The sequence below is a fragment of the Ceratotherium simum genome, chromosome 5 (genome assembly GCF_057802395.1).
Source record: "Ceratotherium simum simum isolate JZ-2026a chromosome 5, ASM5780239v1, whole genome shotgun sequence".
Classification (NCBI taxonomy): domain Eukaryota; kingdom Metazoa; phylum Chordata; class Mammalia; order Perissodactyla; family Rhinocerotidae; genus Ceratotherium; species Ceratotherium simum.
The window spans coordinates 5,458,592-5,485,315 of record NC_141904.1 but is presented as its reverse complement, the minus strand read 5'-3'; the positions used below and the strand labels follow the sequence as shown (position 1 = coordinate 5,485,315).

The 26,724-nt window shown below is 44.8% G+C and overlaps 1 protein-coding gene across 2 annotated transcripts in view; it reads right to left on the bottom strand.

The window, feature by feature from the left end:
• WWTR1 (WW domain containing transcription regulator 1) overlaps positions 1–26,724 on the bottom strand; it is a 124,397-nt gene that overhangs the window by 6,166 nt on the left and 91,507 nt on the right. For both annotated transcript variants that reach the window (XM_004419260.3, XM_087430405.1), the window contains exons 4-6: positions 15,167–15,369; positions 2,848–2,981; positions 1,276–1,388 (exon numbers count right to left, since the gene is read on the bottom strand). In XM_004419260.3, the coding sequence (XP_004419317.1) occupies positions 1,276–1,388; positions 2,848–2,981; positions 15,167–15,369 (450 nt within the window). The remainder of the gene's footprint in view (positions 1–1,275; positions 1,389–2,847; positions 2,982–15,166; positions 15,370–26,724) is intronic.

Sequence of the window (26,724 nt, the reverse complement as noted above, 5' to 3'; positions counted from 1 at the left end):
ATCTCCTGAGTCTTTTTCTTTCCTGGCTTCCCAGTGTTTAAAAGATGAAAGCAAACAATTATTAAACAAGGGAAGGAGCCACTTCATAAGGCTGTTCCAAAAAGGGTAAGACAAATCTCACACCAAAAAGTCAAAAGAGAGATGAAGAAAGAGAGGGAGGGAGGCAGGAAGGGAGGGGGAAAACTGAAGTAATAAATTGAAGAAAAACAAAACAAACATTCAAACCATTCCTGTATGACTCCTCCTAAGACAGTCTGTGCGATCCTCCAGACACGTAGAGGACGGCCTGCGAAGAGACCCCAGAGCAGCTGCTCTAACGTACACACTGCACTCGTGAGAGCCCCAGCTCAGCCTGACTCTCATCTGACCGATAATTCAGGTTCAGAGCACGAAGAGCGGTCATCTAGGAGCAGAGGGTAACGAACACAGGCACCACTGGCCACGACGTTGGGGAAAGCAATTATTTCATCACAGAACCATTAATTCTCTATTGTCAGGGATGATGGAGGAGAAACTTGGATGAAAAACTCCACAGAGTGGACGCCTCAGCTGACATTTATTTTTGGTTGTAGAATACCTTCTGGGAGTTTAGGACTTTGCTAATTAAGTCTAGATTTGGCAAATAAGACCAAATTTGGTTTTTGCAATTGGAAGCCTCACTCCTGGAGAAGAGGAGAAAAGGAGAGGTAACAGGCAGCCAGCGGAGGCCTGGCCTGAAGGCTGAGTCACTCTGACTCTCCTCATTAATTGCTGAGGGAGGACACTGTCGCCACACTGGGACTTGGAGCCGACAATTTAGAATCCTCTGAGCTGCCTACCTTTCCAAATGACCAGTTGCTTCCCAAATGCAGTGAATGACGTGAAAAAAATCTGCACATTGGTGGGACTGAAAACCAGCACTCCTCCTCAAGAGAAAAAGTGGCCCATCCATTACAACCAGAAGCTAGAACAGCATAGATATTCCATTGTGGAAGAATGACAAAGCAGATGGTGGTACATTAACGCAGTTGTGAGGAAAGGCTATGTGAAGCAAGGACGAGCAAAAAAAAAAACCAGAGAAAAGCAGAATTTACAATCCTGTGCCCATATAACACTATACTTGTGTAAACCATGGGGAAAGGACTAGAGTTCATTAACAGTGCCTGGGGTTTGGGCAGTTTTTCAGGTGTCATGTGATGTTGGGAAGTGTTTCTGGTTGGATCTCACACTGAGATGACTAAAGAGATGATTTAAAACCGCAAACACACTGCACGTCCTCGAGGGCTGTGCCCCTACCTGTGTCCATCTCGTCCACGTTGCTGAGAAAGTCCTCCGGGGTCGTTGGCACGCTGTAGCATCCTAAGCCCAGGCCACTGTCAGTGCTCTGCTCCCTTGAATGATACGGCCCTCTGGAGAGCAAAGGACAGACACTTCAGAGTCAGCGCACGAAGGAGAGGGTGAAATTAAAATACAGTCACGAAAACCCTAAACTGGTGCAGTTCTCTCATTTCTGCCCAACTTCGCAGGAAACGAAGAGAGGCCGACTCTGCATCTCCTTTTAATTTTGAGACATACATCCCAATGTCAATGAGATTAATAAACTGTAAGCTAATAAAACTGGCCATTCATAGTAAATTGACATTGATTTCCTTTTCATCTCAAAACAATCGGAACACTCTTCTACACACAGAGTAGGATACCATTTATGTCAATTTTAAAAAACAGAAAACAATGCTGAATATTGCTTCTGGATGCACACACTGACAGGCAATGAGAAGTATAAAAATACATGTAATGGACACACACCAATTTCCAAATAGTGGCTACCACTAGGGAGGGAAGAAGGGAAAGAAACAGATTTCAGTGGTGGTTGGGATAGGTTTAAATATTAATTGTAATGCTTATTGTTTAAAAAAATAAGATCAATGGAAATATGGCAAATCTGGGTGCTGGGTACATGGATAAATCTTATGTTATTCTTTATACTTTTCTGTATATTTGAAATACTTTTAAATCAACAATTTAAAAACTCCTTTCCTTCATTATTTGGTTACTGTTTGTTTTCATCTCTCTCTCTATTTTCAATAACTTTCATAATTGTATTTATTTGTTTGCCAGAAGCCTCTGCAGGGGCAGGAAAGACACAGGAAACAGAGAACTGCCCTTTGTTTGGCTTTAAAAGGCTATAATTAAGGTTGACTACTTCTACTCATGAAGACATTTCTGGCTAAATTATCTTTTTCCTTCTGCTCATATGTTTCATATTTTAAAACATCATCTCTTTGTTTTAATTAATTTCTTTATTGTGAAATAGTTTTAGACTTGCAGAGAAGATGTAAAAAGAGTTCAGAGTTCCGTGCACCCTTCACCCAGCTTCCCCGAGGACACATTACATAACCGTAGGTCAACTATCAACACCAGGAAATCACCATTGTATAACACTATTAACGGAACTATTGACCTTATTCACATTTCACCATAAACATCATCTCTTAATTGTTTTGCTCTCTATTTGTCACATGACATGCTTTTATCCCCCTGTTGGCTACCTAAAACCACAAGATTCTTTCAAATAATTGCTACACACCGCCATCCCACTGAAATGATAAGTTCATTCCCATTTTCAAATGATTGACTAGAGGTTCACTCCATGCTATATCATCAATATTTAAATTTGAGATTAAAAACAAAAAAAGGTAGATAACTTCCTCTGCTTTCCTTTTTCTGTCACTTTCCTCCTCTTCCTCCATCTATCCTCACCCCAACCTCCAAGCTCCCCATCTTTTCCCAACCTAAACAAAGACCCATCACACTCTAGACCACACAATAAAGAAAGCAAAAATGAGTGGCCTCAAAACGGTAACTTACCCATTGAGGAAAGGATCTGAGCTATTATTAGTAATGGATCTCATGTCTGGGGTCATGGCGGGCGGGTTGACGGCAGCCTGAACCGAGGCCAGAGTCTCACCTTCCATGGGGAGCTGTCTACAGAGGGCGGCTTCCTACAGAAAGACAGACGCAGGGAGAGGCAAGAGTTCTTCACTCATTGTCAGACTGGACCAAAGTATACTTCATGTGAAAACTTACACCGAAGACAAAACACTGTGTTTACTCCCAGTAAGTCAACATCACCAGGAAATCATTAGTGTTCTTTCTCTGAAGAAAGTCACTTTCTCACATTCACAAGGTTAATGAGAAGCTCAGCTAACATTTGCCCTCAGGGCACTGACGTAGCAACTGTCCCACCCACCCAATTGTTTAAATATCCAAATCATACAAAGGCCTCTCAAGACACTTTCTCAGAGACTAGGCTATTTTTATCCCAGGTGCTCAGACCAAATCTAAGTCAATGGAAATGACTGGACTCCTCTGGACTAGCAGGTACATTCTGGTCTCTGCCACTCAGAGGCCAGTAACGCTGTGGGATTGCAGACTTCAGACTCGACACTAAATCACATCTGGCAGTTTTTTGTCAACAGCCAGGAGGCAAAACAATCAGTCAAAATGTTTGTTAGTCAATCAGTTTTTCTATTTGACTAATTTTTTTGTTAACTGGACTAAAATGGCTGAAGGTTGGGGACCATGCAGATCCAATCCAAACCCACTGACGACTGTTTGATAGCATCTGGACTTCATTAGCAAAAATTAGAATGCTAGCTTTATTTTTTTTAAGCTAGCATTGCTTTGCCAAGGGGAGTCCATCCAAAAGGTTACGAATTTGACTGCAATTACTTTCTCTAGGTACAACCTTCAGAGAGTCTTTCCCATTTTGACAAACATGACCAGACATCAAATTTCTTTCAAATTTGCTGCTGTTTCCAGAGAATACTTTTGTATGTTTGTACTTGTATCCAAAACCCAAGTGAGGCCCGTCCCATATTTATGCCTATCACTTTCCCACTTTCCAGGCTGAAGTCATTGGTCTCACCATCCCGCAAACCCCAAATCCATGGCTACAACGGCAAACAGAATATTTAGGTCATCTAAGTTACAGTATCTTCGTTAGATCTCTCCCAGCCCTAACACACTATGATTTTAGAGAGTAACTGCTGTCTAGACAAGTCTAGTGAAGTCATTGGCTATAAAAACTTTGGGTTACTCGAGTTCGTTGTACTGTTACTAGGAGTTATGGTAGCGTGGCTCTCATAAACCATGAGAGAGCTGATTGATAAGAGACTGCATTGTTAACTTGGACTGAAATAAATACCCTGTCTAGAAAGGGCTCCTGGTTCACTTCTGTTCATCCAGATTGCAAATAATCAGAATACTTAGTTAACACAAATTTTATTCACTAATCCATAAAAAGCAAACAAAAAGATTTTAGTCCGTAATCCCAATCTTCGAAGTATCTTCTGAATAAATCGAGAAAAACTGAATTATTTCCTTATAGTTGTTTTTTACATGGCAGGCAGTGTGCATTAGAAACCTTATTCTTGGGGCCGGCCTGGTGGCGCAAGCGGTTAAGTGTGCGCGCTCCGCTGCGGTGGCCCGGGGTTCGCAGGTTCGGATCCCGGGTGCGCACCGACGCACTGCTTGGCAAGCCATGCTGTGGCGGTGTCCCATATAAAGTGGAGGAAGATGGGCACAGATGTTAGCCCAGGGCCAGTCTTCCTCAGCAAAAAAAGAGGAGGACTGGCAGATGTTAGCACAGGGCTGATCTCCTCACAAAAAAAAAAAAAGAAAGAAACCTTATTCTCGAACCAAAGCTGACCTGAAGGTCTCATAGGGAAGAAAAACAGTATTGAACCCGGGGGGAGGAGTTCTGACCCACTTTGAGTGGGCTGACACTTCTTCCTGGTCAGCTGTCACCTTGGAGGAAATAAACCAAAGTGTGAAATTCATCATGAGGCAGCACGGCTAAGGAAACGATTTCTTTTTTTAACTAGGAGAGGTTTGTAAACCTTTTCTTATAACATAAAATTAGTTTTCATCATAAAGGGAGAGTGGTGAGAAGTTTCATCTCAATTATACTTTATAATAGTTCTATATTCAGAATTTTTAAAAGTCTAGCCTTTTTTTGAATGAAAATATTTTCCTATTTCTGCTCATGAATTGAGGAAGAAAAAAAGCAATACAAAATCTAAGGTTTGGAAATAAAAGAAGTAACCTCACTAACACATTCCCATCCAAACCAGGGAGGATTTAAAAAAAAAAAAGGAACAACTAAATTTAGGTACAAAATTAATCCCCAGACTCAGTCTGATTTTGGCGGCCACCGGACATCTGCTGCCCTTGCACGGCAGAAGAATGAAAGCAAACACCTGACTTTTCGTTTGATGGAGAAGCAGCGGTCAAGACTGATAGGAGTAAGAGAGCTGGAGCAGAGACAGAAGATGGGGCACCGGACCAGGTAAGCCAGCTAGTAAGAGGGGGACAGCCAGCCAGGGCTGGGCCAGGGCGGGACTCAGGTCTCCACTCGGAGAGCTGGTGGTGCAGCTGCCCGCAGCCCGCGCTCCATCCCCGCTCCCTCTAGTCCAGGCAGGACAGCCAACGCCAAGCAGGAGGCACATCCAAGCCCCTCGGTCTGTTTCTCATCGCCCAACTCTGCTCCTGTTCCCCAGGTCTATTCACAGACCTCTTCCCAGTGTCCCCTCCACGCCCACCACCCTGTCCTCCCAAACAGGTCTTCAGTTTCCCAGACTCCTCAGTACTTCCAGTCCTCCCTCATCTAGTCCTACCTCACCCACCCTTAGCGGTTCTGTTACATCTGTTTTCCAGATGCCTCCCCTGACCACCATAACCACAGCAAGCCACCACCGTCCCCCTCTCCCAGCCCCGAACTCCTAAATAAACGTGTCCAGCTGGGGTCTGAAACCCCACGTCTCACAACGCACTCCTCACCTGGCCCCAAAGCAGCCCTTCCTACTAACTTCAAGCGTTCTCTTCATGCCGTCACCACCTCTCCCAGCTCAAAATCTGAGTCAACTGACTCCCTCAGCCCCCACAACAATTCATTCATTCATAACTGTATTTATTTTTTTAAAATACTATGGAGACTACAAGATGCAGGTACTGTTCTCAGCAGCAGGGATACAGCAATGAACAACACAGATAGTGCCCTACCTCATGGAGAATTCTGCAGGGGGAGGCAGACTATAACAAATAATGATGGACGAGGGCCAAGCCTTGTGGCTTCCATCTCCCTGATATCTCCATGCTCCAAGGCTCCTTTCCATCTTGAGTTTCAGAACAGCATTGCTTCTCTAGATATTCCAACTGGCCTGCCTACCTCCAGTCAACCTCGACGTGAAGGTTGCGTCCAGGTTTCTGTTCCACACGTTGCTGAGGTCTTTATAAAGAGTGACCAGAGGAGAAAAATCAGGACGGGAGGGGTCTGGGTGTCATGTCCTACGAAGAGGCAGGGGACTGTTTAACCAGAAGAGAGACTTGAGAGGCACACCTTACCTCTCAAACTATTAATGGACTATCACATGAAAGAAGGAAGAGTCCTTCTACCCCAGATTTGAGGCAGATATGCCGAAGAGCTTCCTAGTCAGCAGTCCATTCAGTGGTGGAACTGGCTCTTCTCAACTCTCTAGGCTACTGGCCACTGGAATTCCCAAGCAGTTGTTGAAGGTTAAATGCTATGAGTCATGTTCAGGGACAGAAAAGGCAGCCTGACACAGGAGAAAATGTGTCTGTGGAATCGGAAAGACTGGAGTTCAAATCCCAGCTCAGCTACTTCCTCGCTACAACACCTTGGACTAAATTCTTAACCTTTCTTCATAGTTTGTTCATCTGAAAAGAAACAGCTTATAAGACTCATCTTGCTGGGCTGTTATAAATATTAAAAAGCATGTTTATAAAGAACCTGGAACAGTGGGCAGCTGGTAGAATGAGCTACTGATAGCGTGAAATATTTTAGGAGGCAGAGATATTAGCTAACACTTGCATGTTGCTTACTATGTGTGAAACACCGTTCTAAGCATTTTCATGTGTTATTCCATTTCATCCTCGTGACAACCCAATTGTCTCCATTTTACAGATGAGGAAACTGAGGCAGAGAGAAGTTAAGTAACTTTCCCAAGACCTGGCTCCAGAGTCTGTTCTTGGAGCCACCACACAGATTGTGGCAGAGAGAGGAAACCGAGGGTGGAGGTTGGCAGACCTCAAACCTTTGGCCCCTCCACCTACTGGCTGTGGGACTTAGACAAGCTATTTCATTTCTCTGAGCCTGTTTTCTCAGCTATAAAATGGAAATACTAACCCCCTTCCTTCAGACAGTTTAGAGGAGGATTCAACGAAACAGCCTGTTTAACTGTCCTGAACACAGGTTCCCTCCTAGAATGGGGAGAGAGGCTGAACTGGAAGCACTCTACCATCCTTTTCAACGTATACGGGTGGAGCTAGCGTCCTGGGAATTCACAACCCATCAAGCAAAGTTATAAGCTCAGATTTTAAAGGCCAGTTTCAGAAAGATCTGGAAAGCTGCCCCTAGTCACCCCACCCCTACCCTCCTCCACTGCAACTTTATTTTTTCTCTAGATCCAAGCTGGGGGTGGAAACGCTGCTGCAAAATAAGGGCTCGAGAACCTCTTTCGGAGTTTGTGGTTGTCCATCCAGCTCCCTGAAACGAACAATTATGTATGGGTTAAAAAAACACCCTCTCCTAGCAGCTGCGGGAGAGGTGGCGTGTGAAATAGCTGTGAGGGTGAGGGATGTGGAAGACAAATGCTGAGCTGTAAGTTGAAGGCGTCCCTGGAAGCAAACCTCAAACCTCCTTTCCTTCCAGCCCCCTTGGCCTGCAGCTTGCCTGTGGAATAAGTCAACAGAGGAGGTGAGAAAGTAAACAGCAGTTAAAAGCATCCTGCAGCCCCGTCTGTCTGTCCTCGGCTGAGGGAGCCTCCCGCCAGCCAGCTCCTGCCCTCACCGGAATGCACCTCAAAGAGAGAAGAGTGACAGTACCCTCTTCTGAGGCTGCTCTGCCTGATGTGTGTGCAGCCAGGAGCTCTACAAAAATGGAAGATTGGATTGTTTCAATTATAAAGGGTGGGGTGGGTAGAAACAAATGAAAAAAATAAAATAAAGACAATATTTTGAAATCCTAACATTAAAATAGTTATTCTGGTGCAGAGAGGTTGTTCTCTCTGCCAAAACCCTGAGGGACTTCAGAGGCAGAATGCTGAGTTATTTACCTTCTTTACAGGAAAAAAAAACAAGCAAAACACATTCCCGATATAAATTTCTTTTTAACTATGTGCCAAGGGATTCTAGAAATTCATTGTCCCATTTCCTGGAGCCTCCCTTTTGGAAATACCTCATCACACATGCTCAGCTGCCAGACTATCGCTAGGAAAGAACAGTGGAAACTCTGACACTTCTGGGAAGACATTTGTTGAGTCCATAATTATTACGCACGGCTGCTTGCTGCTCTTTTAATTCAGGATGTACATCACAATCTTGTGTTATTCTATAATCTCTGTTGTCCCTTAGAATCACATTAAGGAAAACGTTATAATTTAGATATTCTTCTCTCTTCACTTAAAAAATAAAGCTGAATGGATTTTGAAATGGAATGTTTCTTCCCACCTTGGTGATGTTATTAGAATCAGAACTAAGAAGCCGCTTTTCCTTTGTGCAAATTTGGTGAACCTCCATTGAAAAAATGTGTTCAATTTATAGCACTTTTCAAAAGGGTCCTTGTAAAAAGGCTTGAATTGAAATTATTCCTCAACAACATGGGGACACCGGGACATTTTAGAGAAGGGATTACTTCTGGGACTTGCAGGCAAATAAACACTGATGAAAGCTAGAGTGGAAGCCCTGCGAGGGTGGGGACCAAGTCCGTCTGCTCACTGCTGGACATTCAGTGCCTGGAGCGTTTGCTGAACACGTGAGGGAAGAACTTCAACATTTACGTTGAAGTATTTATGTATTGGCTGGACGGCAGGACCACTGATATCCTAGTCAACCCTGAACCGACTTCTATGAAATGCTTTTCTAAAAGTTAAATTACAGCCCCATGTTCTGAAGGAAAGACTCTCTATGAAATAGCCACCACGTATGCTTCATGATCTGCTCTGATATGACACTTTGTAACCTCTCTAAACAGCTATTGTTCACAGGACAGAAAGCAGAGCTCAGAACCTTCCCCAGCCCAGGGCTGCACAGCGCCGGGCGGGTCCCCCGGGCCCGCGGTCAGGCACGGCTGCAGAGGCCGGCCAGCTGGCCCCGCGGCCGGCAGTGGCTGTCAGGCCCCACAGAACCGGGGAGCCCTGCCAGCAGCATTCCGCGGCCTCCCGCCCAGCCCTCTGTCCTCCTCCCGGTTGCCCTGGCAACCAGAGGCCAGGCTTAGTCAGCAATTCTGCTGGACAACTGCATTCTCCTGTCTACCCAGCCCTGATTAAGGGCAGGAGTAGGGAAGCAGAGCTGACTGTGCCTGGAGTAGTAATGGTTTCTCCACAGCGCAGCCTGGGGAAGGGGCAGGGGGCACAGGCTTCTCCACTGAAGAGCCTTCCAGGCCCTGGGGGCTGATAGGAAGTCCTCGAGGTTAAGATCTGGGAGGCAGCAGGGCCCCCAGCTTCAGAGTGAAATGAATAATACCCATGAAAAGAAATACTCTCCTCAGATAAAGCCATGAGTCTGTTTTCATGTCAAGGAATTGTTCTGTTAGATGTGTAAACAGGGACTGAGAGGCCTGTTTCTCAATTTCTTACCAGTTACTAAAATTTTCCATTTCATTGAGCAAAGTTGCAAACACGCCCTTTATGATACTGAGCAAACACTGTGTTGATTTTTAAGCTGTAACAGAATATTCTATGGTCCTTGTGGGCCTGTGTGGCTCATGGTCTTTGAATATTTACATCCAGCCCTGCTGTAGAAAGGATTCCAAGCAGCGTCGAACAGATACATCCAAAGTCACGGCCTAGCTCCCGGGGCTGACAGGGATAAACCACTGACTTCCCAGCACATTATGAGGAAGAGGGAACACACAGGGCTATGATACGCTACCAATTTTTTTTTTTTTTTTTTTTTTTGGTGACGAAGATCAGCCCTGAGCTAACATCCATGCCAATCCTCCTCTTTTTGCTGAGGAAGACCGGCCCTGGGCTAACATCTATTGCCAATCCTCCTCCTTTTTTTTTTTTTTCCCTTTTTCTCCCCAAAGCCCCAGAAGATAGCTGTATGTCATAATTGCACATCCTGCTACTTGCTGTATGTGGGACGCCGCCTCAGCATGGCCGGACAAGCAGTGCGTCGGTGCGCGCCCGGGATCCGAACCCGGGCCGCCAGTAGCGGAGCGCACGCGCTTAACCGCTAAGCCACGGGGCCGGCCCCCCAATTTTGTTTTAAAAACCACAGTTTTGTGTCTTGTGAAAGATGGGAAAGAAATCACCATCTTCAGAGCCACTCTCTCAAGGTAAGAATATGAGCGATTATAATGTTCTTGTTTCTGAGTATTTAAAAAATTTTCTACATTGAATGCGTGTTTTGTTTTTTTGTGTGATAATCTTACTTTATTATTACTTTAATTTACACAGAGAAAAATTCATTCCGTCGTGTACACTTCTGAGTTTTAGAACACACACAGTTGTGAAACAGCCACCCCACCCAGGACACAGAACAGCACCATTAGCCCCCAAATTCCTCGTGTTGCCCCTCCACCCCCAACCCTGGCAACCACTTATCTGTGCTCTGTCCCTATAGTTCTGCCTTTTCCAGAATGTCACATAAATGGAATCACACAGGATGTAGCCTTTCTGGGTCTGGCTTCTTTCACTTAGCAAAATGCTTTCTTTTATCTTAGTGAGAAAAAAAAAAAATCTAGTCAATTATACTTTTAAAAATTAAAAACAATTTTTCTACTTAAAAAGAAAAAAATTCTACAAGCTGAATTCTAATTTCTTTTTTAAAAATATTTAGACGCCAGGAAGTATACCTTGCACTGAGCTCCCTCTCTTTTCTAGGGTCATCATTTCTCTGACGAACCTTCACGGCCTTTTGGGAAATTTGGCAAAAATAAAACTTATTATCACGAACAGTCTTTCACAAAATGGAGAATGTCTTTCACAAAAATTCAGTCTCCACAAGGTCAGCTGAAAGCAGAGAAAGATCCGTTTTCCTGATGAGGCTGTGTGCTGCAGACCTGGCCGGGGTCCCCTCGTGCTCGTGGCGCCCTCCACTCGGAGCCCCTGCCACATCCCGAGACCATTCATCAGTGATCAGATACAAGTAGTTCAGCTCTGTTGCTACAGCAGCCAATGCTAAATGGTAGGGACCATCTTGAACGAATTTCCTACTTCAGGAGATTCCTAATAGGGGGAGATACCAAACCTCACCAGCCCTTTGGATTCTAATTCTGTAGCTATGCAACTCGTTGGCCAGAGGGGCCACTGAAAAGAAGTAAAGCAGCATCTTATGCTCACTTTCATAGGACTGAGCTCTGGCGTGTCTGGTCTCCACTCCAACAATGAAAGTCAAAGATGGCAGCAGTGGGCCCCCATGGAGTAGGGAATGGTTTGGATTTACCCTCTGGCCACCAATTTGGATTACATTTCATCATTTTGTCTCCTCTGCTAAAATATAAGTTATCTGAGGGCAGCCATATCCCATTTATCTTTTTATTATTTTCCACTACATAAATGTTGGTTAAATGAGGAGATAAAGGATGGAAGAAACAAAAAAAGTAACTTTCCATCCTGAAATAATGGAGGTTCACTTTAGATCTGTAATCAAACGTCCTCAAATCCATTTGTTAATATCCTGGTGTGATTTCAGTGACAATGAGTTAACACTTGAGTCCTTGGCATTGAGGGGGTTGGAGGGGAGGTCAGATTGTGTAACGAGGGCTGAGGAGTTGTTTGCTCCACGGCACAACATCATCAGACTGTATGCCTAGAGAAATAACGGCATGGGAGAAGGAAGAAGAAATGAAACTGAATATTTCTATAGCATATAATTTATAAGGAGCTTTCATATTTATCATATATTTAAGAATGATAAAAAAAAAAAAAAACATACAGAGCAGTGATGATTTCCCAAGAATTAGGTAATAAATTCAACTACTTACTAAATTTTACCAACCTCCCTTCCTACTACAGAGATAAAACAGAGGATGGGGCCTCTCCTGGAAATTCTCCCTTGATACAGTTGCAGGAAGGTCGAGGCCTGCCTGCAGGGCAAGGACCTTGGGGAGATAGGCTGCACCACCAGGGCCCTCCTGCAGGCGAGAGGAGAGCCAGGGGAGTCACAAACTGCCCAGTGAGCAGAGGACAGTCAGGCAGTCGTGGACTATGAGCACATGGGGGTGGGACTGAATGAACGAACGAAGTCGACAGATAACCTTCAGACCTCAGCAGGACCACCGTTTTCTCCCTCTGTATAGTGTCTACCAGCGGCTGGAAGGCAGCTAAACAGGTGAGCCAAATGTCACTTTTACTGCCAGTCCAATTCCCTGCCCCTGTCCTGGCTTACATGCACACAGGGAGGCAGAAAATCACCAGAAGAAAGAAGTGAAAACCCACCAATAATATACAACACATAACCCACACCTGACAACCAGGCATCTTGGCAAACGCCCCAGAAAACTATCAGGGAACACTCCAACACCATCTATCGTATGGCACTGACACCGAGGAGCAGGCTGCTTCTGGATAGGGAAAAAAATCTTCCATGATTAAAAAGTGTCTTTAGACCTTTTTCCCTATATTCCATAATAAAAATAAAAAGACATCAGAACTATCCATTCCATCCCCTCTCCTCCTCCTAACTACACACGCACGGACACACACACACACACACACACACACAGTCAAAGCTGAAATAAGTGAGCTTCTGGGAGCAAATCTGGATGGCATTTCTCCCTGCTGTCCCCTACAGTGGAATCACACACTGTGAGGCAGCAAAATCCTGCAAGTCCACGTCTGTCGGGATCAGCATTTAAGGAACTTGGTTGGCATTTCTGTAATATGAACCATCAGTACTACATTCTGGTTCAAAGGCACCTACCGTTGGAACAAAGGAAACAATCTGGGGCTCTTACCTCCACCCCTTTTCAGAAATACTTTCTGTGGGAAAGAAGGCGGTGGGGCAAAGCAAAAGAGAAACACAGAAAGAGAAAGAAACTGAGAAACAAGCCATGCTTTGCAGAACGGTCATAGCTTTGTGTTAAAAAAAAAAAACAAAATTCATTTAAATAAAAAACCAAGAGAAAACTTATAAATGCTACCAGAATGTGGTTTAATTTACTCTACATTTTAAAATAGAAAAATTATTCCAAATGGAATTATTATCCAAAGACAGAAAACAATAATACGGTTTTCCCTGCTAAGAAACATGACACTGAATATCTAAAAACAGTATAAACAACTGTCACCCTGAAATAACCATGAAGTTCAGACACAAATCCTCAGGGTAAGAGGCACAACTGTAGTTATATTATAAAGTTATAGTCCTCAAATTTAGAGGATAGTTCAACTAAACAACAAAGCACAATTTATATTTATTTCCCTCATTTTCAAACAGGATGTCTAAGGAAGTATTTTAATTCATCATGTTTTTTAAACCTCACACAGGATACTTTATAATCCTAGAATTTATTTGATAAGAAATACATTATTCGGGCCGGCCCTGTGGCTTGGTGGTTAAGTGCGCGCGCTGCGATGCTGGTGGCCCGAGTTCGGATCCCGGGTGCGCATCGAGGCACCACTTCTCCGTCCATCCTGGGGCCGAGTCCCACATGCAGCAACTAGAAGGATGTGCAGCTATGACATACAACTATCCGCTGGGGCTTTGGGGGGAAAAAATAAAATAAATAAAATCTAAAAAAAAATAAATAAATAAATAAAAGAAATACATTATTCATTTACGGAAGTCAATGTATATTTTTGAAAGTATCAGATGTAACTAAAAGAAAAAACAATATTTACCTTAACATCCCCAGCCCCCTGCAAGAAAGTTCTCCAAAACAGTTAAAACTACTTATTTCCTTAAATGAGTGAAAGGAAGCTACCCATGTATCTTGCTTCATGTGAGTCATAAAACAAAGTCTGAAGAATTAGAACAATAAACTTTCCTCCGCAAAATGTAGCCAGCAAAATTTATGAGACCCACAAACATGGGCTACGTTGGTTTAGCAACACAGAAGAGAGTTCTGCTCTCGCATAGAACAAGCTGCTGGAGCCGGGAGAAACTGTGGGTTCCTTCAGGGATTCACTTGTATTCATTTTCTGCAGCGCAGCACAGAGCCTGACCCACAGAGAATACACAGCAACATCCTGTTGACTGAATGAATGAACGAACAAACGAAGGAATGAATGGAAGACGGCACAAAGGTGCCCGATCGATGCCTAGGCAGTTTTGCAGACCACTCTATCAGAGTCCACATGCAAACCATCTTCCTTTCTCACTCTCCTTCCATTTTCCCTAACTCTTTTTCATGCTCCATGGTAGACGAAAGATGGTTGAAGATTCTCTGTCATTTCTTCCATGGAACATCCCCTCCGCTATCTGCTTTAACCTGGGGAGCTCTGTGACTTCCTGACCGAGAGAATATGGCAGAAGTGACTCTGTGACAGTTTCCAGGGCCAGACCCTAAGACAGTGGCAGCTTCCATTTCCTGTGTCTTGGAACATTCTCTCAGAGAGACCTAAGCTGCTGTGTAATATGTCCCCTACTCTGAGACTGTCCTGCTAGAGACACCAGTGTAGATGCACCAGGTTTTAGCCCCAGCTAAGCCCAGCTGTCCTCACTATGGTGCACTCACTTGAGTAAAGCCATCTTGGACCCTCCAGAGCAGCCCACCCACCAGCTGAATACCACCAAGTGAGCTCAGTCAGTACCCTGAGGAGCAGAAGAACTGCCCAGCTGAGCCCTGCCCAAATTCCTGACCCATAAAATGGCGTGGTAGAATAAAATAGCTATTATTTTCAGCCAATAAGTTTTGGAATAATTTGTTACACAAAAATAGATAATTGGAACATATTCTTTCTCTCCTTCTAAAGACTGGCGGTAGACCCCCAAGGCAGCCATGCTCATATAGCTAGTCCTTGTACTCATAAGGTTGGCTCTGAAGACAGTGCAGACAGATGATGAAGAAGAAACTGGATGCCACTCACGAGGCTGGAGTAGGACTTTGGGCCTTGAATGCTTCTAGAGGAAGATTTACCCTGATGGCTAGCAGCTACCTACCCACTAGCCTTGGTACCAAAGACCACGGAGCCTCCACCAGCACCACGGAAGGCCGTACCTGCCTCATGAGCTCCTCTTGGCGCATTCTAATCCTCTCTCTCTCCATCTGGATCCTCTGAAGCCGAAGTTTCTGCTGCTGCTGCTGTTGAGTGGTCAGCGCATTGGGCATACTCATGAGCCCCGCTGGCGGGTTCTGAGTAGGGTGGTTCTGCTGGCTCAGGGTACTGGGTGCCATCTGCTGCTGGTGTTGGTGACTCATCACTACAGGAGGGAAGAACATAAAGGAGATTCATGACCAGGGCCAACAACACCTTATCAAAAAGAGACCATCAGAATGCTTTGTGCTTTGGAGTATAGATTCCTGAGATTCCTTCCAAAGTACTTGCCTGTTAATCATTACTGTTTAAGTAATTATTACCTTAATTCAATTCATGGAGGCTTAGATACCGGCCCCACTCCTGACTCATCTAGTCTCGGCTTTTGTGCCCTGTTAAAAGTCTTATTTCACACCTGCCCTGTGTCCAGAATACATTTTAAGCCTCTCATAGAACACAGTGGCCAAAAGTAAATTCCACAAAGGTTACCACAACATACGAGATAATTCACCAGGACATCTGGGTATGTGTGCACTTTCTCAGACAACCTGTAGGTTCATGGCAAACTAGGGAGGGCGTGCGACCACAGACACACGGAGGGGGTACGTGATATCTACGACGGACAAGCGAATTGACAAGCAACATGCAAAACACAGCACGTGGATCCAGGACCTGCACACAAGTAGGACCCCATCAATACTTCGTCAAAAAGGGTGCTCCAAAGAAGCATGAGCTAAGGAACAAATAACTGACCAAGAAAAAACATTTCAATTTTTGCAAAGGGAAAAATTAGTGAGGAAGAAATTACATAAAAGTGCTAACTGTGTTTGTGATTAGATAAAGGCCCTAGAAGTGTTTTCCACTTTTTAAGGATTTTCCTTTTATCTGCATTTACCAACATTTTAAATTTTAGCATGTAGTACTTCACGTTAGAAAAGAATTGAAAAATCCTTTAATAAATTCTAAAATTGGCATTCCCACAAAAAATGCATTTTAAAAAGTGTTAGTTTTTCTCAAAACGGTTTCCCAGTCAAATTTGCTTAACTTCTGCCTGGGCACTATCCTGTAATAATGAAAACCATGCTATTCATTCTATTTGCTCATAGGTCAGGACCAAAGGCAACAACTTATAATTTTATATACTTACTTCATTTCTGAGAAAAAAAACTCTCAATTTTTGCTATATTTGGTATCATTACCTTTAAAATATAAAATTATTGACCTATTTCACTTAAAGTCGAAAAGTTAAATATTTTAGATCTTCAGTTTGCTATCGACATCATGTGGCAACATGTTCATATCTAAATTTTCTTAAACGAATTTAAAGTAGCCTAATAACTATTAAAAATGTATATGTAGACCACACACACACATACACATTCAAAAGATAGTACCGATACTAAAAATTTTCTACAGAAGAATTGGTTTCCTCAAGGAACAACTAATTCCATGGCAGGAACTTCCTCTGGATATGGGTAGAGGTGGGGTAGAAACATTCTTTTTTTAAAATTTATTTATAACTCTCTGAAATCTTTATTGGCCTTCCCACGGGGCGAGGCACTGGGTTTGTAGCTGGATAAGTGGCTCCTGCCCTCAAGGGAACTAACGGGCCGCTGAAAGGAACGTGCGAAGAAATGAGGTGGGTTGTTCTGTGCGGATGTGTGGCTACAATGTGAGGCTTCGCAGGATTCTTGCAGATTATTTAGTCCACCCCTTTATTTCATGGAAGAAAGACTGGAACCCTGAGAGGCGCAGGGCAGGCTCTGGTTCTCGAGCCCCGACACCCGTGCTCCTGCCCTCTCCACCGTCCCTGGCCGCCCTCTGCCGTGCCTTACTGAAGAACAGGAATGCGGCTGAGCCTGAGAGCAACCCTCTAAACACAGTTTGCCTTCGACCACAAGGCAGTACCCCTTAAACAGCAGTCATCAAATCAGGGACCTGGGCCCAAAGGGTACGAACAGGAAGGTTCCAGGAGGGTCTGGATAGACTGACAACTCTGCTCTGCACCGAGCTGCCCAAGAGGAAGGTAAGAATTCTTGGAGAATTCTGCCTGAACAGTTCAGGTTCCCCTCCCGAATTAAGCCCACCCCAAGGAACTGGTCTCACCTTGGCACAGAGGGAAGCTTGGGTTAATGGAGGAAACCAGCTGGGCGTTTCTTATGTTCTGAGTTTGAGAACAGGCAAAAAGCACAGTCGCGTTGATTCCAAAACAACTAAAATGAGTATTTCACTTCTACGGCTTGTTCGAGCGTAATTACAATCTCAATTTGAAGGTCTGGGTGGAGGTCAGGGAATGAGCGCACACTGTGTTACAGGGAAAAGTTCTCTTAAATACAGATTCAAGTAGACAAAGTCCAGGTATCCAGAAAGGCGAAATTCATAAGACCTCTTTCAGGCTGGGGAGAGGAAGCTTAGACGGAAGAATAGTGATTATTTCCAGAGACAGTCATTTCTTTTTTTTTTTTTTATAATTTTATTTATTTATTTTTTCCCCCAAAGCCCCAGTAGATAGTTGTATGTCATAGCTGCACATCCTTCTAGTTGCTGTATGTGGGACGCGGCCTCAGCATAGCTGGACAAGCGGTGCGCCAGTGCGCGCCCGGGATCCGAACCCAGGCCGCCAGCAGCGGAGCGCGCACTTAACCGCCAAGCCACGGGGCCGGCCCGAGACAGTCATTTCTGAACCTCCTAAAAGAGGATGCTCCTATTTTTCTGATGTAACGACTACAGACAAAAAAGATGCCCAATTGTGTCTATAAGAGAAATGTGTAAACTGAATATTTCTAATATCAGAAATCCCCACATTAGGAAAAAGAGGCTTGAAAAGGTTAATTTTTTTTGTTGGCAACTCAGAGGCTATTAACTCTACGTTAATTTTTATAACTCAGATACTTCAAAAAATTTTAAAAACTGACTGGAGTCTGGTAACTTACTGACATGACAAAATTGGCACAGGACTCTCTTCAGTGACTTGGGAGGCCGCCTGTCAGTGTACAAGCTCTGCGCTGGGTTCACCCATAGTGGACTTTGTTACTCCACCCCACACAGCACCCAGACGCTGCTCGGCAGATTTCACTAATGTCTGCATCCTTATCTGGGGCAGTCTGACTTGGAGAGCTCTTCCCAACCACACCCTGCTGGTCTTCAAAGCAGCAGCCCCTACAGAGACACCCACAGGGAGGAGTGGTGGAGAGGCTGCTTCCGTCCACTTAATGGACATTTGACCATTCAGACTAAACGTCTCCAGTTACTAACTACAGAAACTGGAAAAGAGTGGAACTTAGACAATGGCTTTGTTTTCAAAGTAAAGCACAACACACCAGCAGAGAAATCTGTGTGGGAATACTTACTGCAGGATTGTCTGTAACAGCCAAAGACTAAAAATGATGTCCACCCATGGGAGATTATGATCCATCCACTCAGAGGGATTCCACGGAAGTATTGCAAAGAATGAGGGAGCTCTGTAGGTACTTACACGCAACAATCTCTAAGAAACATTGTCCAGAGGGTAAAAAAATCCAAGGGACAGAACTATATGTATGAGCATGCTACTATTTATAGTCAGAAAAGGGGGGCGGGGGAGGCACATGTTATACACACACAGCCAATCTCTCTAGAAGGATGCACAAGGAACTGGTAACAGTGGGCGCCTCTGGAGAGGAAACTGGGTATCAGGGAAGGGAGGATATCTTTCCTTTCCTCTTCTATACTGTTTAATGTTTTCCTATGTGCATTTATTGCTTACGTAAAATGTAAAAATATAAAAGTAAAAAACATAAAACAAAAACATGGTCATGCATGCATCAAACTCAGTATTTTCTTGGTAGAAAGGAGGTAACCCTGAAATTATTTGAAAAACAACAAATAAGGCTTAGAATATAATCCAGATTGTCCAAACTGACAGCCGACTTGGTGCATCTTCCTTGCAGAGATGAGGAAACCGTACCCAGAGAAACAGTGCATTTGCTCAGGGTCATAAAACAGTCAGGGGCCTAGAAGCCAGGTGTCCTGATTCAACCCAGGTGCCCATGGCTCAACCTGCCGCTCCGGAGTCATTTCATTTCGAACTGTCATTGAGCCTTCTCTGAGACTGGAGCTCATGAACTTCACTGAAGGTTGAGGTTCTTTAAAACTGTGGCTTTTGTTAGCCACCCAGAGACAACGGGGCAGAGGAGGCCCAAGGCAGACATAAACAGAGAGGAAGTCCTCAGGAGAGCAAGGGAAGGCAAAACATCTAAATTAGCGATGAACAAAATATTCCTTGGGATAATATTCCAGAACATGCTAGGGAGAGAACAATAGGTCAGTTAAAAAAAAAAAGCAGGGGCCGGCCTGGTGGTGCAGCGGTTAAGTGCGCGCGCTCTGCTGCGGTGGCCCGGGGTTCGCAGGTTCGGATCCCGGGCGCACACCGACGCACCGCTTGGCAAGCCATGCTGTGGCAGCATCCCATATAAGGTGGAGGAAGATGGGCACGGATGTTAGCCCAGAGCCAATCTTCCTCAGCAAAAAAAAAAAAAGAGGAGGATTGGCAGATGTTAGCACAGGGCTGATCTTCCTCACTCACACACAAAAAAAGCAGAGTATCGCAAATGCAGTATCTGAGGCCAAATCAGTAAAGGGCAGACTGCCAGTAAATGCCTCAGGAAGGCTAAACTCCGCGTCAGTTCTAGACTCTCGCCAGTCCCCACAGAAAGGAATAACCCAAACAGAAGATTTCTCTGTTGAAGCAGGAATGCATCAAAACGAAAGCAGAGACATCTTTTTTCTTCCAAGAGAGTTAGAATTTAAATTCAAATCTACATTTATCTTTTTCATTGTTTTCATCTCCTTTTTTCTTTTTTTCCTTCAATAATTGGCTTTCTCTTCTGTGTTTGGAAATCAATATAACCATGCTCTGCAGATATGTGACCAGAAACATTTCATTGCTATTATTCACTATAAGAGAAAACACCAAGAAACACCACTCCACAGCATCTGAGAGCGGAACACCCTTTGACTCAATGACTGTGTCCCTGGTGAAGCAAAGGGTCAACATGGGAATGGAGTGTGGCAGGGGTGAGTCTCCTTGTTGGACATGACCCTCTGGTTAATGCTGCCTGGGACAAGGTACACTGAGGCACCTCTGACCCGTTCTAGCAAACACACTTGGTCACTTCTTCTACAGAGCCCCAAGAGCAGGCTCAGGGCCACGAAGGTCCCTGGATTGGTTCTAAGCCCGCATATCATTTGCTATTTAAGAAGCAAACATGGAGGGGCTGGCCCGGTGGCACAAGCAGTTAAGTGTGCGCTCCGCTGCGGTGGCCCGGGGTCCGCGGGTTTGGATCCCAGGCGCGCACCGACGCACCGCTTGGCAAGCCATGCTGTGGCGGCGTCCCATATAAAGTAGAGGAAGATGGGCACGGATGTTAGCCCAGGGCCAGTCTTCCTCAGCAAAAATGAGGAGGATTGGCAGATGTTAGCTCAGGGCCGATCTTCCTCGCAAAAACAAAAAGAAAAAAAGAAGCAGCAGCAAACATGGAAAAGGTCAAGTCTTCCCTCCTGAACTTTTGCCTGTTGCAGCACCAGGGAACAGAGAGCGATGGCTCATAGAGAAAGGGCTTTGCAGCCTCCCCAGGCCAGGAGCTGCAGACGACGAGCGAGGCCAGGGAATCAGAGGCTGCCCAGTGCACCGCCTGGCCTGTTTGACAAATGTCTTTTTGGCCTCAGAGAGGTTCAGTGGCTTGCTTTTCTGTGTCCTGGGCTTGCTTCCCTCATTTTTAAAATAGACTTTGGTTACACACTCTCACACACACGCACACAACGCCAAGTGGAGAAAACAAAACCGTAAGGTTAGGCTCAACTGCAAAACCCATCCAGGGCCTGGAGGAGGCTGGCTCTGAGTGGGTTACGGAAAGACAACCAGTGTGCCAATGGCTAGAAGCCACACTTAAGCCCTAGAAAGACAGAGAAGTGACTTTATTCCCTTCAAATCCCTCTTCTCAATTCACATGTGAATCCGGGGAGGGCAAAGCGGGACACCTGTAGCTGGTTCCACATTTCTCGCCTTGTTCTCCGCCTCCTTTCTCCCTCTAACAACAAACTTCTCAGCTGAGGTATCTCGACACCGGGCACTTTGAGCTGAACTTTTAAAAACGCGTGGTTTTGTCAACATGTCAGAGGCACAATTGCGTTCAGTGAGTAAGCGAGGCCTCCCCAAGCCCCCCATGGCTTTTCCCAGCACCATCCCAACTACACTTCTGTTCTACCGGTAAGGGAGAAAGTTCCACGTGTTGTCGACTATGGTTCGTTAGTTTAATAAAAACATAATATCCACGAGTTTACACTCATATAAACAAATGATTGAATGAATAAATAAATAGGGGGAGAAGAGACAAATTTCCTGTACAGAATTCCAAATAATTTAATGTAGACACAGTGTCCTCAAGGACGGGGAGCAAAAACTCCCTCTCCTGAAGCGTGGACTGTGCACAGTGACCTCCTCCCAGGAGGACAGTATTGAATGGGGGGCGGGGAGGGCGGTAACTTTCCAGGGAGGGATCTTGTGTGTCAGCTCGAGGTCAGCATCTACAGGGCTCCGCCACGGTGATGTGACAGGATAAAACCGGCACTTCACCTCTCTGGTCTTCCTCCCAAAAACCCATCATCCCAGCCTAATTGGAGAAAAACATCAGACAAGTTCCCATAGAGGGGAATCCTACAAAATTCCTAAGCAGTACTCCTCAAAACTATCAAGGTCATCAAGAACAAGGAAAGTCTAAGAAACTGTCACAGCCAAGGACAGCTAAGGAGACACGACCAGGAAACGCACCGTGGTATTCTGTAGGAGCTCCAGGAACAGAAACAGACATTAGGTAAAAACTAAGGACATCTGAATAAAGCATGGATTTTAGCTAATAATGATGTATCAACATTGGTTCATTAATTATAACAAATGTAGAATACTAATGTAAGATGTTAATATTATGGGAAATTGGGTGAGGGGGTATATGGGAACTCTTATTCAATTTTTCTTAGTCTTAAAGTTTTGTTCTACAAAAACTGTGTGTGCATGTGTGTGTGTATAACCATGTCTTCAACAAACACCAGGAACTGTGCTGGGCACTGTCTCTTCAATACTCACCATTAATTAGTTTTTATAGGGTATATACAAAATGGGTAATATTCAAAAGAAAACATGGTCTATAGTGTGTTCCATGGGAGTAAATAGATATTAAGCTAAAATTAAACAAAAAAAATAGCTGCTTCCAGAAGTGTTCCATGGTCAAATAAGATTGGGAAATTTTGGGATAAACATAGTTACAAGAATTTATTACATGGCAAGATTTCTCAGAGCTTTTAATCCACTAACAGACACTGAGACTTTCCAAGAGTGAGATATAAAATGCAGCACTTCTCAGACTTGGAAGCAGTGTTCTCCTGAGTCGGAATACCGGGAAACGCTGGTTTACTGCAGCTTAGCAGACGTCTTGGCAGCCCTGAATTATGAACTGAACTGAAAATGAATTAATATTTATTAAGCTCCTACTATGTGCTAGGTAAACTCTTTAAAGTCAATTAAGCAGCCACACGGAGCCAGAGAAGGGAACCGAGCCCCCCGGGAAGATGTTGAAGTGGTTCATGTGCCTAGAAGTACCCACCGCTGTTCAAGATACAAAGTAACAGAAAAACACAGCAAAACAAAACAGGGAAAGCACAGGTTATAGAGACTGCTCCAATATCTGCAGTCTCCATAAGCAAATGCAAATACTGACTTAGGAAAATTTCAAAGACGGTTTAACTTGCATATCAGTTTTCACAGCTGGCGAGCAGAAACTTGCTAAACTAACTTTCATTCCATATATTCAAAATAACCTATCTTTTGGTTTAGTTTCTTTTTTTTTTACTTGCTTCTATCATAAAACAACATTAAGTATTCCAAAGTATCCTTCTAACATCATCCCTTGAGAGTGGGAGGGGCTTCGAAGAGGCTGACTTACTGTTTTCAAAACCTGGTTGCAGTTTCCTCAAAGCAGACGACAGTGCACATTCAAAGACACGCCTGGGGGACACCCGTGATTTGGGATCTGGGAAACGTCCTCCTCCCTCGTGGAACAGGTGTTTAATTCAGGTTTATGTTTGGGCTAATAAGTTTATATAAATTGCATCAGAAACACCTTCCAGAAACCTAAACACCCCAGGAGAAGGGCGCACAAGAGCCCCTGAATCAGGGACAGTCAGAACTGAAAGCTGAGCGACCACTTCCCTCTCTATCCTCACTCTACAGAGGCTGACACTGAGGTCCGTCACAGAGGGCGACCAATTGTCAGGGCCCAAGGGGGTTCCTGGGACACGGGACTTCACAGCTAAATCCAGGAGAGCCCCAGGCAAATGGGGTGCTTGGTCCCCTGAGGCCTGTGCCTGTCCTGGCCTGGCCGCCGAGTTAACTCAGGCAGAGCCCGTTTCCTACGTCACCCTGGTGTGTTCCCTCACAAAGAGAAGCAGAGCCAGCATGAAGGAACCATGTGACACTCCAACCAGTCAAGCTGCCCAGATCAGCTCTTGGTGTGTCCTCCACAATTACAACTAGCTGGTTGTGCTTCCGTACCCACATTACTTGATCCTCAGAGAGGGAATCTTACTCCTCCAGCACTGTAACTTTTTAAGGAAATCAAGCCCTATCTATGACATTGCAGCATGTGTAAACATGCACTGGGCTAAGTCTGAGAGTCAGGACACTGTTCCTGTCTGATTCCTGGCTGAGCCGCACACACTGAGGAGAGGCTCCTTCCAGAAACACGGACCGTCCTCCTCCTGTGATCTGAACTAACTCCTCTTCCCGAGGGCTGATTTGTGCTCTCAGCCTCCCTGCCCCTGGAACCAGCCCACAGGTATGGCTCTTCCTCATAGACAACACAAATAATCCAGTCCATCTCAAATCTGACTTGCTGAGGCACACTGTGGGCACTAAATACATCCCCCCGAGCTGAGCTTCAGGGTCTGTGGGTCAGAAATTGGTAATAAAATGTCAGTATCATTTATAAGGAGATGATCACCATAGACATTTTCTAATTTAAAAAAAATGTAACAAAGAAGAAAAATCAGAACCCATCACGCTCCCCCCGGACACACAGACAAAACGCTTTCTCTCGAGGCCGTATTTTCGCCGTTGCTCCCATAAGCTTCTAAGCGAATATTCAACGAATGCTAGATTTCTGTTGCTGCTTCCTCTTCACTTCCAGAGCACAGTTCCATCTCATTCTGCTCTGTTTTATCATTAGTGGTTGACAAACCCACTTCCCACCACACTCAGTACAGATGGGGCCCTGTATTCACCCTATTTCGTACCATCGCCAGAGAAGTTCGGGCTGGAAGGGGCCTTAGTCATTCAGACCACCGTTCTCAGACTTTTCTTCAGCAGTAGGATCTTCCTCCAGAGCCCGAAAGACAGCAGAAGCAGAGGCAACCCTCACGTGGGTGTCCACTCGAAGCAGGCCTAAGGCGCTGGGGCCAGTGGGTGAGTGAGCACTGACACCGCGACCCCTGGGCTGTCTGCTCTAAACTCTCTTCATCTCGCATTCACTGTGCTTTCCCTACAGGTGTTTCTCAACTCTTGTGTCAAAATATTAAATTTTTTAAATTGGTTGGACACAGCTTTTGGAGACTGGATACTAACCAAGCTTAGCTTCGGCTCACATCCCCCTGAAACCCTGGCATGGGACCTTGGGACACAATTTAAAACCAATGATTTAGGCCAATTCACTCATTTTAGAGATGAGGTAACTTGGAAGGTTAAAGGACTCAGTACAAATCACAGGCATAGACTGTGAAAAGCCTAGGAAGCCCAGGGAATATGCTAGAACGCCGTGGCTGTGCCAGCCACACTGATCACCACTTGCTGTCCTGTCCTGCCCACCCTCAGTCATCAAAATATAGTTATTGAGTTAAATTTGGTGACAAGGATAAGAAGTGTTTCCTGTCCCCTATTTCATGAAAAAGCTTAATGCAGACTAATTTAACTTATTTACTGCTATAAAATGATGAAATCAACATAAATCACGTTAGGATGATACCCTGTTTGTGTGATCTGGTTTTACAGAAAATGGCATAGGGCTTTCTTCTTCAGTCCCTAAAAAAGGAGACAAAATCAGTTAAGTTTGAAAAGTTACATTTCATAATTCAGGATGGTTTAAGTGAGAAGAGCTGCTCCTCAGGCAATGCCAGACCTTCTGGCCACAGCGGCTTTCGGGAAGTAATGACATGCAACGGGAGGAAGCCAAAACACACAGGTGTAAATCGTTTCTGACATACGTGCAGACCCTGCGACAGCGAGCTTCAAAACACCCCAGCGTCACGAGCTCTGGCGCAGCTGCGGGTCTCGCCCTCTCTGTTTACGGGCCGTACACGGCTTAACTCATGTGCGCTGGCCAACGTCAGGTGTCACGCAGGCCTGTCTGATGGGAAACACATGTCTAAGAGGTAGAACGAAAAACCCAGCCGCAGTCCAGCCTTGACTCAGCCACGACACAATGGAGGGGAAAGAGGGCTGCAGACGCGTCTCTCGCCCTTCTTGTGTCTCTCTCAGCTCCTGCCAACAATGAGCCGCTTGTTTCTCTTATTTCCCAGAAACAGTGTTAGCCATCCAACAAGGTCAGCAAAAAAAAGCAGCTTTTCACTTCAGGGTGCATTTGGTTCCAAAAATCTGTAAAGTATTAAACCAAGAAGTTGCACTATCCCCACTTCACACTGGGCCCTTTATTCCAATTCTGGGTGAGAACAGCTGTAAGGAAATTTCTCAGCGCCTCAGCTGATAAGGCCCAGGGCTCTGGGATACTTGTGGTTCAGCCACACTTTCCTGGCTTCACCATTTCAAGCCTTAAAACCACTTCCAGGTGCCCCAAAACTTGACAGGTGGACTTAGGTTTCCCAGACGCCCCCGGCTCTTCTGGTTTCCGACTTGTGACCCAAGCTGCATTTACTTCACAGGAAAACCTGACTTGTTAGTATCAGGAAGGGCTTTTCCTACTTGCTACGCTGTCTGCCCATCCAAACAGTAATCTAGCGGACACACCAGTGTGTGAGGCCCTGGGCAGCTCTGCTCTCCTCGGTGTGCAGATGGAAATGCCCGTAACACTGCCTCTTACGTTTTCCTAGCAAATGCATTACCTAAAATGTCTATTTTTATGGGCATTTAAAGGATTTAGAGATGAGTTTTCATCATTATAATATACCCAGAACAAACTAGAAAAGAAATCACTCTTTCTGGCATGTTGATTTCTTCTGGATCCTTTTGCTGTAAGGAAATCACATTGCTTTCACCTAAAGCAGCACCAGCGTGTGCTACTGAGATCCCATCTGATTTCTCGGATGTCTCAAGATTTATCAAAAGTAGCCATGTGGCAGGAAGCACATCTATGAAGCTAGTGAATTTAGGCAAATAATGACCTAACTTGGGAAAAAGAGGAAATTGGGCACTTCACTACACTGCTTCTACAAAGTTATCTTTGTGTCTTTGAATTTAATTCCATGGCCTGGCAATAGCAGC